Source organism: Myotis lucifugus, unplaced genomic scaffold, assembly GCF_000147115.1.
Source record: "Myotis lucifugus unplaced genomic scaffold, Myoluc2.0 scaffold_3, whole genome shotgun sequence".
NCBI lineage: Eukaryota > Metazoa > Chordata > Mammalia > Chiroptera > Vespertilionidae > Myotis > Myotis lucifugus.
The window spans coordinates 26,871,699-26,886,870 of NW_005871051.1; the positions used below are offsets into that span (position 1 = coordinate 26,871,699).

The 15,172-nt window shown below is 44.7% G+C and overlaps 1 protein-coding gene across 4 annotated transcripts in view; it reads left to right on the top strand.

Annotated features, from left to right (window-relative positions):
* Window positions 1-15,172, top strand: part of ARMC9 (armadillo repeat containing 9) — a 104,669-nt gene that overhangs the window by 2,222 nt on the left and 87,275 nt on the right. For 2 of the 4 annotated variants that reach the window (XM_006082633.3, XM_023762312.1), the window contains exons 2-7: window positions 1,922-2,009; window positions 3,910-4,035; window positions 5,728-5,898; window positions 7,765-7,920; window positions 12,411-12,503; window positions 13,605-13,629. In XM_006082633.3, the coding sequence (XP_006082695.1) occupies window positions 1,959-2,009; window positions 3,910-4,035; window positions 5,728-5,898; window positions 7,765-7,920; window positions 12,411-12,503; window positions 13,605-13,629 (622 nt within the window). In that variant the 5' untranslated portion in view covers window positions 1,922-1,958. Of the gene's footprint in view, window positions 1-1,921; window positions 2,010-3,909; window positions 4,036-5,727; window positions 5,899-7,764; window positions 7,921-12,410; window positions 12,504-13,604; window positions 13,630-15,172 lie in introns of those variants that run through there. The other 2 variants (XM_023762311.1, XM_023762315.1) reach the window with 2 other exon arrangements.

A 15,172-nucleotide genomic window follows, 5' to 3' on the forward strand; every position in this document is an offset into this window, starting at 1 on the left:
ACTTATTCATTCATTTGTTTATTTATGAGAGAGAGAGAGAGAGAGAGAGAGAGAGAGAGAGAGAGAGAGAGACATTGATGTGAGAGCAAAACATCAATAGGCTGCTTTGCCTTCCCTACCAGGGATCAAGCTCTGACCAGGAATCGAACTGGCAACCTTTCAATGCTTGGGATGATGCTCACCCAACTGAGCCACACTGGCCAGACCTCAACCTCATTTTTATTTCAACATCCTGGCCACACAAGGCATCTTTCCCTCCATTGTCCTTATCCACGGTGTGGTCATGCACCACCTCCAAAATTTTTATTTCAAGCACCCATCCCCCTCTCTGACCACCACTGTCTCTCTTTAAAGCTCACTTTAAGTGCCTCTTAAGCAGGTCTTTGGCCCCATTACTTTTTCTCTGGTTTACAACTCCCTTATGTACCTCCCTCCCCTTCTTAGCGTCAATGCTCCATCACTGTTATGCTTGTTTTCGCTTTCCCGTCTTCTGGGAAAACCTCACTCTGATCAACCTAACTCAGACACGGAAGTTGGAGAAAACTGAAAATTGTGCAGACTTTTTGTCAATGTTTAATATTTTCACTTGGGAGCAGAGGGAGGGATAGTGACTGGGTTCATTTACATCAGATTAATTCTAATTCCTTCCTTAAAGTAGATAAATTGACCTTATCATTAAATTCTATTCTGTTCTAAATACGCTTTGTGGTCTTGACTATTTGAATTGCGTACCACATTTTAGCACATTAGAAAACTCTAAATAAGAAAAATAATCTTCCACAGTCTCACCAGCAGTCTTTGACTTTCTCATTTACACCATCTTCTAGTCCTTGTCCACATTCATTTTAAGTGTAGAAAGAATTACTATTACTCATTATATAGAAGAAAGAAATTACTTTTGACTTTAGCTATCCCATTTCCTAGTGCTGCTGTAATAAATTACCATAAACGTAATGGCTTCAAACAACACAGGTTTATTATCTTACAATTCTGGAGGTCAGGAGTCTGAAATGGGTCTCACTGGACTAAAATCAAGATGTTTGTAGGGCTTGTTCCCTTCTGGATAGTCCAGGGGAGAATCTCTTCCTTGCCTTTTCCAGCTTCGAGAAGCTTCCTGCATTCCGTGGCTCCTGGCCCCTCCTCCACTTATAAGGCCGGCAAATGGCTGGTTGGGTCTTTGGCACGGACCCTCTTGCTTCCCTCTTTCCCTTGTAAGGATCTCTGTGCTTACAAGGGAAAGAGGCTACTCTTCCTGTTTTTTTAAAATATTTTTTTTTAGCCCTGACTGGTTTGGCTCAGTGGATAGAGCGTCAGCCTGCGGACTCAAGGGTCCCGGGTTTGATTCTGGTTAATGGCATGTACCTTGGTTGCGGGCATATCCCCAGTGGGGAGTGTGCAGGAGGCAGCTGATCGATGTTTCTCTCTCATCGATGTTTCTAACTCTCTATCCCTCTCCCTTCCTCTCTGTAAAAAATCAATAAAATATATATTTTTTTAAATATATTTTTTAAAATTTTCACCTGAGGATATATTTTTATTGATTAGAGAGAGAGAGAGAGACATTGAGACATTGACGTGAGAAACAGTGATCAGTTGCCTCCCGTCGATACCCTGAGGAATCAAACCTGCCACCTAGGTATGTGCCCTGACTAGGAATCGAAACTGCAACCGTTTGGTGTACGGACAATGCACCAACCAGCTAAGCCACCTGGCCAGGGATACTCTCCCTATTTTAAGGTCATGTTTGGCAACCGTAGTGTCATCGGAAGCCTTAATCCCCCTTGCCTTGTGATATGACAGATTGGCAGCGTCCTGGGATAAAGATGTGGACGTCTTTGGGGGCCATTATCCTGCAGCCACCTTTTTGTGATTTCACAGACGGCTAGAATGAAAGCCTTTGTTTAATATTTTTGCCTTGTAGAGATTTTTGCTGTGAGAATTAACAGTAACCTTTCAATATGGGGGATATCCTGGCTCATGAATCCGAATTACTTGGACTAGTGAAAGAGGTAGGTATGTTATACTACAGAAAAAGCCCGTGAAATTTGTAAAGCTTGCATTTACAACGCGGCAGGTTCTCTAGTGCCTTGCCCTGTCTCTTCTGTCATTACATCCCAGTTATCTATTTTCCATGACAAAATTTTCCCTGTGTTTCCACTTTGTTTTCATAACTAACTAAACTGAAATCTTAAAGCTGCTTTCTGGAAATCTTTTAAAGAAAATTATAAAAGCAACACAGTTATGGTAACAGATTCAAACAGCCTGAAAGTATAAACATTTTTTTTAATATATATTTTATTGATTTTTTTTTTACAGAGAAGAAGGGAGAGGGATAGAGAGTTAGAAACATCGATGATAGAGAAACATCGATCAGCTGCCTCCTGCACGCCCCCCAGTGGGGATGTGCCTGCAACCAAGGTACATGCCCTTGACCGGAATCGAACCTGGGACCCTTGAGTCCGCAGGCCGATGCTCTATCCACTGAGCCAAACCGGTTCGGCGAAAGTATAAACATTGAATTTTCCTCGCTCCGCTTCTGCAGTGACCATGGCTAATGATTTAGAGTATATCTTCCCAGACTTCTTCCTATGAATATTCAAAATATATTCACATGCCTGTAATTTGTTTCACAAAATGGGATGGTCCCATACACATTGTTCATGTAGCTTGTCATTTGTCCGTCAACGGTCACATAGCCTGAACATCTCCCTGTGGTCCTCACATTTCTTAATGCTGTAGAGCATTTCATTGAGTGGCTGCATCGTAACTCCTTACCTGATGCCTATTGATGGACATTTCGGTGTCCCACGCTGAAGGCTTTTGAAGGGTAGGACCCACGCCTTATGCTTTCTGGTGTTCTCTGCTGCTTTTCATGTGGGGCTGGCACATAGTTGCTGCTAAAGAAACGGTCGCTGCTGCTTTACTGTGTGATCCAACTGCCCACTAGGCACCGAGAAGTGCGGCAGTGGAGCAAGGACGAGTTGTTCACCTAGAGATGCAGCTTTGGGATTTGTTGGCATGACTATGAATAAATTCTTTATTTTTTTTAGTATCTGTAGATACTTTAATAATAAAACTATTTCAACATAAAAAATTCAGAGCCCGCGAAGTCATATATGTGAATGGCAAGCTATCTAAATGCATGCATGTCTGAAAGAGAAAGAAGCAGCAGGACACAAACTGTTTATACTCAAATCAACTTAAGAAGTCATCCTTCATTTGAGCTTTTTAAGAACAGAAAACTTAATAAGGTTCTTTAGGTATCGATGCATGAATAGATTCTTCACACAGCAGAGGGTTGGGGACAGGCCTGGGGAAATAGTCACCGTTAGGAGAGGTGGAAACAGGTGTGACTGACAAAGGGAGGCGGGCGGAGGGTCACGAGCAGCAGTGGACCGTGGTGCGGAATGCAGGGCTGGGGCGTCTGAGGGTCTGCAGTGCTCTGCTCGAAGGCCACTGATGGCACGGCCCATCTTCTCGTGGCTTCTCCCCGGGACGGGCATTATTTCTCATCCCTCGGTTTCAAGTAACAAATTCCCAGAGACCTACCTGACCCAGAGCCATAAGGCTGTCTGCCCATCACTTACTTTTTCCAACTGCTGCAAACATGGCTTATTTCCTATTAATAATTACAATGAATCATGGAGCTCACATTTTCCTCCTGAAAGCCAACCTATTTTCTGTAAAGAAGCATTTTCTATGTCACTGTCTTTGTAGGCTTTTAGTGTATATATATATGGATAAGTAAATTCTAAGCTGGATCCCAGATTCTCCCAAAAATGGCAGTCCCTTAACCCCATTAGAAATTGGTGATAATATTGAACTGCTGCAGTTACGTCAAAGGCAGTTACTTTTTGATGTTAAAACAGAGAACTATATGTACTATATGTTTGTGGTCTCTTTTTATAGTATTTAGATTTTGCTGAATTTGAAGACACCTTGAAAACATTTTCAAAAGAATGCAAAACGAAGGGAAAAGCATTACCCAAAACAGCAGGTAGCTCTTTAAGGGACTCTAAATCATCGATAATCCAGGTAACATTTTACTTTTTAAAAATTTCTGTTGATAATCAAAATGCTCCCAACTTGTACAGAATGCTGCGGTTTGAGGATGTTGGAATCTCTTCGTGGGACCTGGTCAGAGTGGCTTTCAGAATTCTCAGGTGTTAGGGGATGAATTAGTAGTGTCGTCTTCACATCTCTGTACCCTTCCTGGGAAGTGGGTGGTGACATAAGGTCTTTCACATACATTTGTTGGGAAGAATAAAAGAGGAAACCTTGCAATGCTTAGAAACTGAGACAAATGGCAGCGCATTGTGTTCGGGCTCATCCTGAGGAGTTTGAGGTTGTTAATTCCGGGTGCCGGGGACACAGTGGTGAAGAAAACAAAACAAAACCCTTGCCCTCACAGTGCTGGCGCTCTAGCTTGGGGAGGCTGGAGGAGGGAGCAGGGCACACGGACAGGAAGGCCGGAGCTGCTCTGTGAATACGAGTGGGTTGCGAAGGGCAGACCTGAGGGGTAGAAAGAACCTTAAAGTCCCTTGTTTCAGCCATTATTTGATGCCTCCTTACCATTCATAGCATTCTAGGTAAGTTCACCTTGACTACACCCAGTGACGAGAATATACTGCTTCCTGAGCAGCATATTTCAGCTTTGCATGATTTTATTATTTCAATTAATTTATTGGTCTCAATGCACCCACTTCCAAGAAAATTTTGAGACTTGTTTTGAGAGGCCCACTGAGTAGCTGGAAGTTAGGCCACAGCCACTGCCTACTGCCTGTCTGCTCCTGGTCCCTGACTCCCCATGGCCTGGCACGGGGCATCGTCGAAGGGGCCCGGGGAGCTCCAGGTGGGGCTGTGCCCTCTGCCCAGTGCCCCTCCGGGCCTCAGGCACCTGGCCACCGAGCTGCTGCCACACTGACTGGGACTGTTAGGAAGGTCTTTCGGTTCTGCCGTGTACCTGACTCCGAAAGCCTGTGCAGCAGGTATTTGTGATCATTCCTCTTGTGAGGCAGGTGACGTGCTAATCGCCACCTCCTTTCTCCTTGGGTGGTGAGTTGGGAAGCTGTCTGTGCCCTGCATAGTCAGACTCGAGCTCTGAGGTTGGAATGGGATCGGCCTGGCTCCTTCCTCCATCTCCAGCCTGAGTCTGTACCTGGAGTGCCCAGTCTCTATGTGGGTGACTGCTTCCCACCGCGCCACATGCTTCTAGCAACAGGGCAAATAGCAGTGCCGCCTCCAGGCCTGGGTTCGACGGGGTCAGCGTGTGAGCTCCTGCGCCCGGGGACTTGGCACTGTTGCTGGCAAGCTCCAGATGCAGGAGGATTGTTCCGCTGAGGCCTGCCTGGGCTCAGTCTGGCCTTTGTTCATCTGTTGGGCAACTTCGCTGTATTTATGTGCCTGTGAGTTCTTGGCCACAAGTCTTTAGCCTCTTCCTGAGTCCTTCCATCTCAGGCCTTAAATGTCACGTCGGGTTCTTATAAAGCCCAGATTGGATACTGCAAAGGGGTGGGAAACCAGGGTTGGTCTGCAGGAATCTCAGCTACGGAGCTTGGAGCCCTGGGTCTCAGTTTTCTGCCCCTTACCTTTGAGAAGGAGACTTGCTTTCCTCACACTGAAACCTGGAGTCCGGGGTCTCTGAGGCATTGGGAGGGCTGTGAGAATTTGGGTGTTGGGAGAAAGGACACCCTAGGCTTGGGCTCCCATCTGATGTCTTCTCCACAGAAGGACCTCATTGCTGCGTTTGACAACGGAGCCCAGAAGGTGTTCTTCGATTTGTGGGAAGAGCACATTCCCAGCTCCATCCGAGATGGTGACTCCTTTGCCCAGAGGTTGGAATTCTACCTTCACATCCATTTTGCCATCTATCTTCTGAAACGCTCCGTGCGGAGACCTGTACGTTCCCCTTGTGATGCGTTTGGTCCGAATAGTGTGTTAAGGGAGAATGATAGCTGTTATGTTTCCTAATGAGCATTAATTTAGTTTTATGGCCACTTTATCTTAGTGCTGAGGGGTAGGTGTCTTGTGTCCTGATGAATAATTTTCTACCTCATTCCCAGCAGTTTCTTCTTCTTCTTTTTTTTTTTTTTTTGTTAATCCTCACCAGAGGATTTTTTCCATTGATTTTTCATTATATTTTATTTTTTAGAGCAAGTGGAAGGGAGGGAGAGAGAGGGAGGGAGGGAGAGGGAGAGAGACACAGAGACACACGTTTACGTGAGAGAGACACATTGATGGTTGCTTCCCATACGCACCCCAACCCGGGCTGGGGATTGAACCTGCAACCTAGGTATGTGTCCTTGATCAGAAATCAAACCCATGACCCTTCAGTGCATGGGCCGACGCTCTAACTGCTGAGCGACACACCGGCCAGGGCAGCAGTTTATTTTCTAATTTACATAGAGAGTTAACAGTTTCTGTAATGAAAGCTACATTGTTTTCCTGAATACCTCAAGTTTTTGAAAACTCAGCAAACATGCATGTATGTGTCTAAGAACACACATGTAGACCACATATTAGACCATATATATATTCGAAGAGAAGTTTAAGCATTAACAGTAGAAAAATGGTATGCCTGTTTGTGCGAGTCTGTTCGTTGAGTGATAAGTTTAGTTTAGCTTCTGAAGTGTTTCCCAGGGGGGCTGGAGACCTGCGGAGAGGAGAGGGCTTTGAGGCTCCCGTGGCGGGTGAGCTTCCCAGTGCAGAGCCAGTGAAAGGGAGCAGGGCCGCGCTGACGTTTGACCACGTGCACTTGGTTAGTGGCTTCTCCATGCACTACCTGCTGCCCTGAGGGCCTGTGTTAAATTATTAAACTGTCGGGGCCAAAGGAGGGGTCAGTGATGGAGGGAGCAGCCCTGCAGAACACTGTAGTGGCCATTCTTGGAAGGCTACTCATCGCACTCATGTGGGTACCATCATGGGAGATTCTCATTTTCTTTGTATTTATTTCTGTTTTCTAATTTTCCCATTGATATAAGATTAAAAAAATAAATAAACACGATAGGTGCAGTGAGATGCTTTGATTAGAACAGGCTGCGAGGGGGGTAACTGGTGAGGCCAGGGTGTCTGGGAAGGAAAGTGCCAAATTCAAGGCTGGAGGCGCAGGAGGAGATGGAAACCCTGGGAAGGACCTGCCTTGGATTTCGTGTGGAATTAGTGAAGCAGGCAAGATCAGTGCGCAGGTACCTTAATGAAGGAATGTTTCAAAAAACTATTCACCTTTTCAAAAGGTCTTTTCAAAAAAAGACCTTTTCAAAAAAAGACCTTTTGAAACCTCTCCGAAGGGAATCATGGAAATGCACACAAATATTTATGATCTCAGAAATGTGGAAACTGTGTATATATCTAATAATGGGGAATTGGTTAAACCATGACAGACCCACAAGATGAGGTTTTGTCCTGCCATTGAAATGATGTTTATGATGCATCGTAAGGATGTGAGGAAATGGTAATCAAGTAAAAGGCCGTATAGCGAACATGTGTCTGTTCTCTGATATTCCTGACAGTTTCATGAAGGGGTGAAATTGCGGGCAGTCCTGGAGTCCGGGGTCTCTGAGGCATTGGGAGGACTGTGAGAATTTGGGTGTTGGGAGAAAGGTTGTTTCTTTCTCCCGCTGTCACAATGACAGGAGACAGTGCACTTGCCAGGCCGGCTGGGAGGCTGCCAGCGCCGAGGCTGGAGAGAGAAGCTGGGGTGGACAGCGGGCTGGGCGGGCTGGCGTCAAGCAGGGACCTCAAGCGAGCATCTTCCCTTCCTCGTAGGACAAAGAGGAACTGGATGAAAGGATTTCTTATTTCAAAACCTACCTGGAGAGCAAAGGGGCAGCTCTGAGCCAGACCACAGAGTTCCTCCCTTTCTACGCGCTGCCGTTTGTTCCAAACCCTATGGTGCACCCGTCCTTTAAAGAGCTCTTCCAGGTAAGTGACAGCCTCTGAGCCTGTCAGTCCTGGCAGCATGTGGCTTCGCCTTGTTCACGCTGGTGGCTTCTGAAAGATGCTGTAAAAGCTGGGTTTGCTTATGCTGCAGTTTAAGAACACTCAGATAATCTGCTTTAACAAACTTTCTTGTGCCATAAAGTGTGATTTTTTTGGTTGCACCACGACTTGTTAATACAGACCAACATAAATATTTTTAATATACTAATCTCTTAAATCATTCTGTGTATACTTTTTCAGTATTGGATGGATAATTCAATTACATTGACAGTAGCCTGAAAAAGATCTAGAGTACTTTACATAATTGCTGGTCATATATATTTTTTAATTGATTTTAGAGAGCAGAGAGAGAGAGAGAGAGAGAGAGAGAGAGAGAGAAACATCAATTTGTTGTTCCATGTATTTATGCATTCATTGGTTGCGTCTTGTATGTGCCCTGACCAGGAATCAAACTTGCAACCTTGGCGTTTTGGGATGACGCTGAAATGAACTGAGCTACTCGGCCAGTGCTTGGTTATGTATTTTAATTTGTATTAAAATTCTCACTTATTTGGTGTATATTTGGTTACCTGATTTGTACTATTATTTCCATCAGACTATTTACCTATAGGCATTTATTTATTTATTTATTTATTTTTTTTTATGTTTCAAGGGACCTGGCGTATATGGCATATGTTTGCTCCCCCTCTTAACACTATGTGTTTTAAACAGGACCACCTTCCAGAGACTACCTATAGGCATTTTTTAAAAAAATATATTTTATTGATTTTTTACAGAGAAGAAGGGAGAAGAATAGAGAGTTAGAAACATAGATGAGAGAGAGAAACATCGATCAGCTGCCTCCTATACACCCCCTACTGGGGATGTGCCCGCAACCAAGGTACATGCCCTTGACTGGAATCGAACCTGGGACCCTTCAGTCTGCAGGCCGACGCTCGATCCACTGAGCCAAACCAGTCAGGGCTAGGCATTTTTTTTATAAAATATATTTTTATTGATTTCAGAGAGGAAGGAAGAGGGAGAGAGAGATAGAAACATCAATGATGAGAGAGAATCATTGATTGGCTGCCTCCTGTACACACCCTACTGGGGATTGAGCCAGCAACCTGGGCATGTGCCCTTCACCGGAATCGAACCTGGGACCCTTCAGTCCGCAGGCCAACACTCTATCCACTGAGCCAGACTGGCTAGAGCTTACCTATAGGTCTTTAAAACATTTTTTTTATTGATTGATTAGACAGAGAGAGAGAGAGAGAGAGAGAGAGAGAGAGAGAGAGAAAGATATGTTGTTCCACTTGTGCATTCATTGGTTGCTTTTTGTATGTGCCCTGATCCAGGACTGAACCCACAACCTTGGAGCATGTCGGATCGGCACTCTAACCAACTGAGCTACCTGGCCAGGGCCTGCCTATTGCTCTTTGAATTTTTGGTGGGGCGGGGCCAGGCATGGGGTGGGCTGGAGGGCGGGGCCTGTGAGGCAGAGGCGGGGCAATGCATGGGGGCAGGGTGGAGGGTGATCTTTTAATTGTTATACTTTATTTTAGTTAAAATTTCAGCATAATATTTATTTAATAAGATTTACCTATTATAGTAATTTTTGTTGACTTACTAAAATGAATATGTCCCACAGAAGTTTATTGAAATGTATTTTGAGCCTGAACTATTTTGACGTAGATTGCTTTATCTAAAGATCTTATACTGTTTCCAAGAATCTATATGGAGCCCTAGCTGGTTTGGCTCAGTGGATGGAGCGTCGGCCTGTGGACTGAAATCCCAGGTTCGATTCCAGTCAAGGGCACATGCCCAGGTTGCGGGCTCAATCCCCAGTAGGGGTCGTGCAGGAGGCAGCCAATCAATTATTCTCTCTCATCATTGATGTTTCTATCTCTCTCTCCCTTCCTCTCTGAAATCAATAAAAAGATATTTAAAAAAATAAAAAGAATCTATATGGAGCTTACTCCTCTGCCACTGAACATTGGATGCAATTCTCCTGAACCCAGTGCATTTCAGTTTCCTATTCTGTTCTGATTCAGTAAAACAACTTTCTCCCTCTTTAGTAGTAGCTGCTAAACCAGAGGCTGACTGATTCACCAAAGCAGGCTTGTTGTAAAGTAGCCTACATTGAATTCTGTGCTTGTTCGTTTTGTTTTTGGTCAGTCCAAATTTAGTTTTACCACTTTCTTCTCCTAGAAGGTTGAGATAGAAGGGTTAGGAAGGTGGTAAACTTGACAAGGATGGTAGATTTTCTCACAGTGAAGACTTCAGTTTGTGAAAATTATGACATAACAGCATGGCTACAGCTTAGCTAAGGGTGAGGTGAAGCTGGCGGTCAGGAATTGAGAGACCATCAGTATTCATGGAGTCGTTTTATTCCTTTTCTTTTTCTTTTTGCTACTCCCTACCTATGTTCTTGTAATGGTCATCATAGATACTTTAGTATGTATGCATAATAAAATCTAAAGTTAATGTCTTTTTTTTCTTTCTGACCTTACAAGGTTCCGAGAATGTGTTAACCTCATTCATCCCCTTTTCAATTTATGTGCTATTATTGTCAAATATTTTCGTTATTTAGTTTAACCCCACAAATTAGACTTTTCTGCTATTTTATGCAATCAGTGTGTGCATAGCTTTACCCTTACCTTTGCCCATATTTTGCTTGCTACCTCAAGGAAGGTTAAGGACCTTCCTTCGGGGGCATTTTCTGCTCCACCTTAAGAACATTCCTTTAAAATCCCCCTTGGCTGTGGACTCCTTCTTTCAGTTCTTGTTTGTCTGCAAATGTCTTGACTGCATTCTCACATTCAGGATAGTAGGTTTACAGTTACGTTCTTTTAGAACATTGATGGTATCATTTCGTCTCCCATTATTGCTATTTTGAATTTGGCCATCAGTCTAATTGCTGCTACTTTTAGGTGATCTGTCTTTTTCGTTGTCCTTTAAGACTATAATTTCACTACAGTGTGTCTAGGGACACCCAGATGTTACGTTTTGTTTTGTTTTTTAATGTCTTGATTTATGCTGGCCAACATAGCAGTCCTTTCCTGGGATTCTTTTCTGCAGATTGAGCACAGAGAGCCTAACATTGTGTTAGTTTCCTGCGGCTGCCCTAACAGAGGACCACAGACGGGGTGTCTTAAAACAACAGAGACTTACTGCCTCACAGTGTAGGAGGCCAGAGGTCTGAAATCCAGGTGTCTGCGGTAGGGCTGGACTCCCTGCGAGGCCTCCAGGGGAGGGTCTCTCCTTGCCTCTTCAGCTTCCGGAAGGTTCAAGTGTTGCTTGGTTCATGGCAGCATAAGTCCAGCCTCTGATCTGTCCTTACATGCCATCTTCTCTCTGTGTCTGTCTGAAATTTCCTTTTTATTTTTTTTTTTCAGATCATCAGCATAGCCAGGTTCTCCCTTTATTCTCCTGTTACATCTGTATTTATACCATTTCAATTTCCTTTTTCTTATAAGGACACCATTCATGTTGGATTAGGAGCCCACCCTCTCCAATACGTCCTCATCCTAACTAATTACGTCTGCAGCCACCCCCTCCCCAATGACCTCACATTCTGAGATTGGGACACACTTCAACCCATAGCACACACACTTTATAAATAGTTATGCTGTATCAGGGAATTATGAAATCTTTTTAAAATACAAGACTTTTCTGCTTATCTGGCAGTAATTTTTGAAAGTCAGGTAACACACCGGATGACTGATTGGGTGGGGCAGGAGGCGTGGGTGAGGATACGAAGCTGGAGGAGAGCAAGTGGGGAGGGCGGGAAGGTCTGTGGGCCGGGCAGGAGCTCGGGTCAGTGGATAGGAAATTTCAGTGATACAGCTTCATTTTGGTGGAACTTCTTAGTTTGGGTGGTAGATATTTTTATATAAAGACTATGAGGAAAATTGCCCTGAGAAAGATTGTTGCTTTTGACACCTTTTTCTTTCACTAAAGTTTTTTCTTCTCAATGAGCATTACTTGAGAGAAATAATTTATTTTTAAGGGACAAATCAAACTAAAAATAAATCATAACTCCTGACACGATGGAGTGCGTGAGGTACAGTCTTTCCTACTTACCTACATGAGGGTTATGGAAGCGAGTGCCTTTCTTCGGGAGGCCTTAGGTAACTCAGTGGTCATTGTGTGTGCCTGCCAGGGCCACATATGCCTCAACTGTACTGAATTCTTGTGGGTAACCAACCTAATAAGGTTACTTGTCATGCTTGTGTTTAAATCACATGAAATATTCAAATCATGTACAGGGTTATTTTTCCCCTGTTTATGAAAGAACTCTGTTTTTCCTTCCTGCTGTGGGTACTTGAATCTGCTGTAAATGAATTGGTCAGTTGTCCTAAAACCTGTGTTAGGCACCACGCCACTGCCAAAACATCTAGCTTATTTAACCCTGAAGGCCACAACTTGACGATGCTGTTGGCATTTAGTGACCTAGCTTTTATTTTATTTTCCTTTTTTTTTTCCTTCAGGATTCTTGGAGTCCAGAATTGAAGTTGAAGTTGGAAAAGTTTCTAGCTTTAATTTTTAAAGCCAGTAACACGCCAAAGCTTTTAATGTTATATGTATCCTTTCAAAGCCGGTAGAGCCCGCCGTGGTGTTAGAGTGGCTTGCTGGCTTAGTCTGCCTCACAAACAGGGATAATTGATGAGACCACTTTCACATGCATGGGGTGAATGAATTAGTAATGGGAGGGTGTGCCGAGGCCCATAAAGGGTTGACTTCTGTGGCATTGGGTCTCTGAGACTGGGTAGGGTCTTGCCTCCTGCACACCTCCTACTGGGGATCGAGCCCACAACCCAGGCATGTACCCTGACCGGAATCGAACCTGGGACCCTTCAGTCCTCAGGCTGATGCTCTATCCACTGAGCAAAACCAGCTAGGGCTAGGGTCTTATTTTTATGTCATGTGCTAGAAGCTGTGTTAGTAGGAAAAAAAAAAAAAGTCTGTCTTTTTGGAAAAGAACTCCTTGGAATAACTGTCCCTTTGTGGACGATTGCTCAACCATTTTTAAGGCCTTGAAGCCCTGGCACATGGGTTATGTGACCATATAACTTGTTATTCTAATTGGGACTTTTATTTTTTTTATTTTTATTTTTATTTATTATTTTTTTAAATGTATTTTATTGATTTTCCACAGAGAATCATTGATCGGCCGCCTCCCACATGCCCCACCTTGGGGATCGAGCCCACAACCCAGGGATTTGCCCTGACCAAGAATCGAACCATTGACCTCCTGGTTCATAGATCGACGCTCAACCACTGAGCAACACCGGCTGTGCTGTTTTCACCCCAATCCCAATTTCCCTAGGATAGAGCTTTAGCACTGAAGTTACAGTTAAAGGGTCTGAATTCAGATTTGCACGTTTAGTAGAATGTTTTGGTAGCAACGGGGAAGGTCTTTTGAAGGGGGTAAGGAGGCCAGTTAGGGGGTTGTTGAAATAGTGTACGACTTGGATGCACATGGAGGCAATTGACATGGAGAGAAGAGGGTTTATTTGAGAGCGAGTCGCCCAAGTGATGAGAAGCCAGTCACCATCTTAGCTATTTGTAGCGGCATTAAGTGGCCTTCGCCGTGCTGAGAACCCTCCCCACCATGCCGAGGTGGGGTACCCCGAGGACTGCATCCTGAGTGCCCATTTTCCTGAACTGCTTTCTCATTCCAGAAGGAGAATGGACAAAGTCACAAAGGTAAACCATGCCATGTAGATTAAAAAGTTTTAAATAACAACTTGGCCAACTCAAGTTTTAAGTAGTGAGATGGAGAGAATTCCAAAGACTTGGAGAATAGAACGAGGGTTTTAAAAGTCTAAATATTTATGAAGTGCTTTGCAATTATTTGTATCCGAGATTCCTTGAGGCCCACTTTTCAAGAAGGCTGGTGTTTTTAGCTTCGTCTTGCATGTCAGGTAACTAAAACTTGGAGAAATGAAGCAAATCCAAGCGCTGGGCCCGTGTAACTGCAGCCGCACAGTTAGAAGACAGCCCGGCAGGGTGGGGAGGAATCGTTTTAGTATCTTTCAACTTTGGCCTTGAACTAGTCTAATAGCAGTGTGGAGTACCCATTCTTATAAAGCATTTCCATTTTTTACCTTCAAGGTAGGAATTCCAGTCTTAATTTTTTAGTGTGAAAATGATGTTTTTCCATGATTAGTCATGTTTACTGGAACTGTTCACTTTTCAGGAAGGTGAGAAAGACTAGTTATCGTGAAATTGGCCAGAGTTGGGTTCTTTGCCTGAGTTTGTCTTCGATTCTACATTATAAAAACGGCTTAAATGTTTGTGCTGAAAGTATGTGATGTGCTTCAGGCCTTGGGTAAGGACAGGCGGCATCACCCTCAGTTCCAGCAGGTGGAGCCTTACCACATGGAGCAGCACATTTCCCTCCTCACAGCTGAGGATTTCAGAACTTCCTGCCATTGTTCTTCCTGTTTCTCTTTAGAAAGTTGACGTTTTCTAAAGAAAGGAAACATTGATCAATGAGTTAGCTCTTTGCTTTCCAGGGAGTTGACAAGTGAGTGATGCTTTAGTGGCTTCAGATGAGAAGAGTTTAGATGTTTGTTTGTTTGTTTGTTTGTTTTTATGCTTGGCAGCCGTGCAGATCCCCAGCCCAGCAGTTCCGAATTCTGGTTCTGCTAGCTGTGCTGCCCCCCTTAGGCCTCAGAGGGGACAGACCCCACTGACCTTTCATGGAGGAGCCACAGTCCTGTGCCTGAGCACCGAAGAGCAGGGTACAGATGTGGCCTCCTGGGGTCCCCATGGGATGGTCCCAGGGTGGCCAGGCTGCAGCCTTGGAGCTTCTCAAGGTGCTGTGCACCCAGCACAGTTATGTCTGAGGACAAGCCCCTCCAGCCCATCCCAGCTCCTCAGGCCTGCTCCCTGCAGTGTTGGTGCAGTTCCCGGGCCCTGGCTGGGCGGCTCCCGTGCAGCTTTCTCACATCACAGCTGGAATCGTCAATTGGGCTGGGTGCCCGGGTCTTGCCCTGCAACACCTGGAAACGTTCCTTTGCCCCACTGTTTCTACTGCTGTTGCTGCCTCGCAAACCACCTCAGGCATGAAACAACAACATCATTTTTTATTATTATCGTCTTGTGTGGTCTGGGAACTGGACTCAGGCAGTTCTCCCTTGGGGTGTCTCGTGGGTGTAGACGGAGCTGGTGGAGCCATGGCCAAGGCGTCCTCACCACGTGCACACATCTGCTGGCTGGTGTTGGCTGTCGGCTGGGGTCTCAG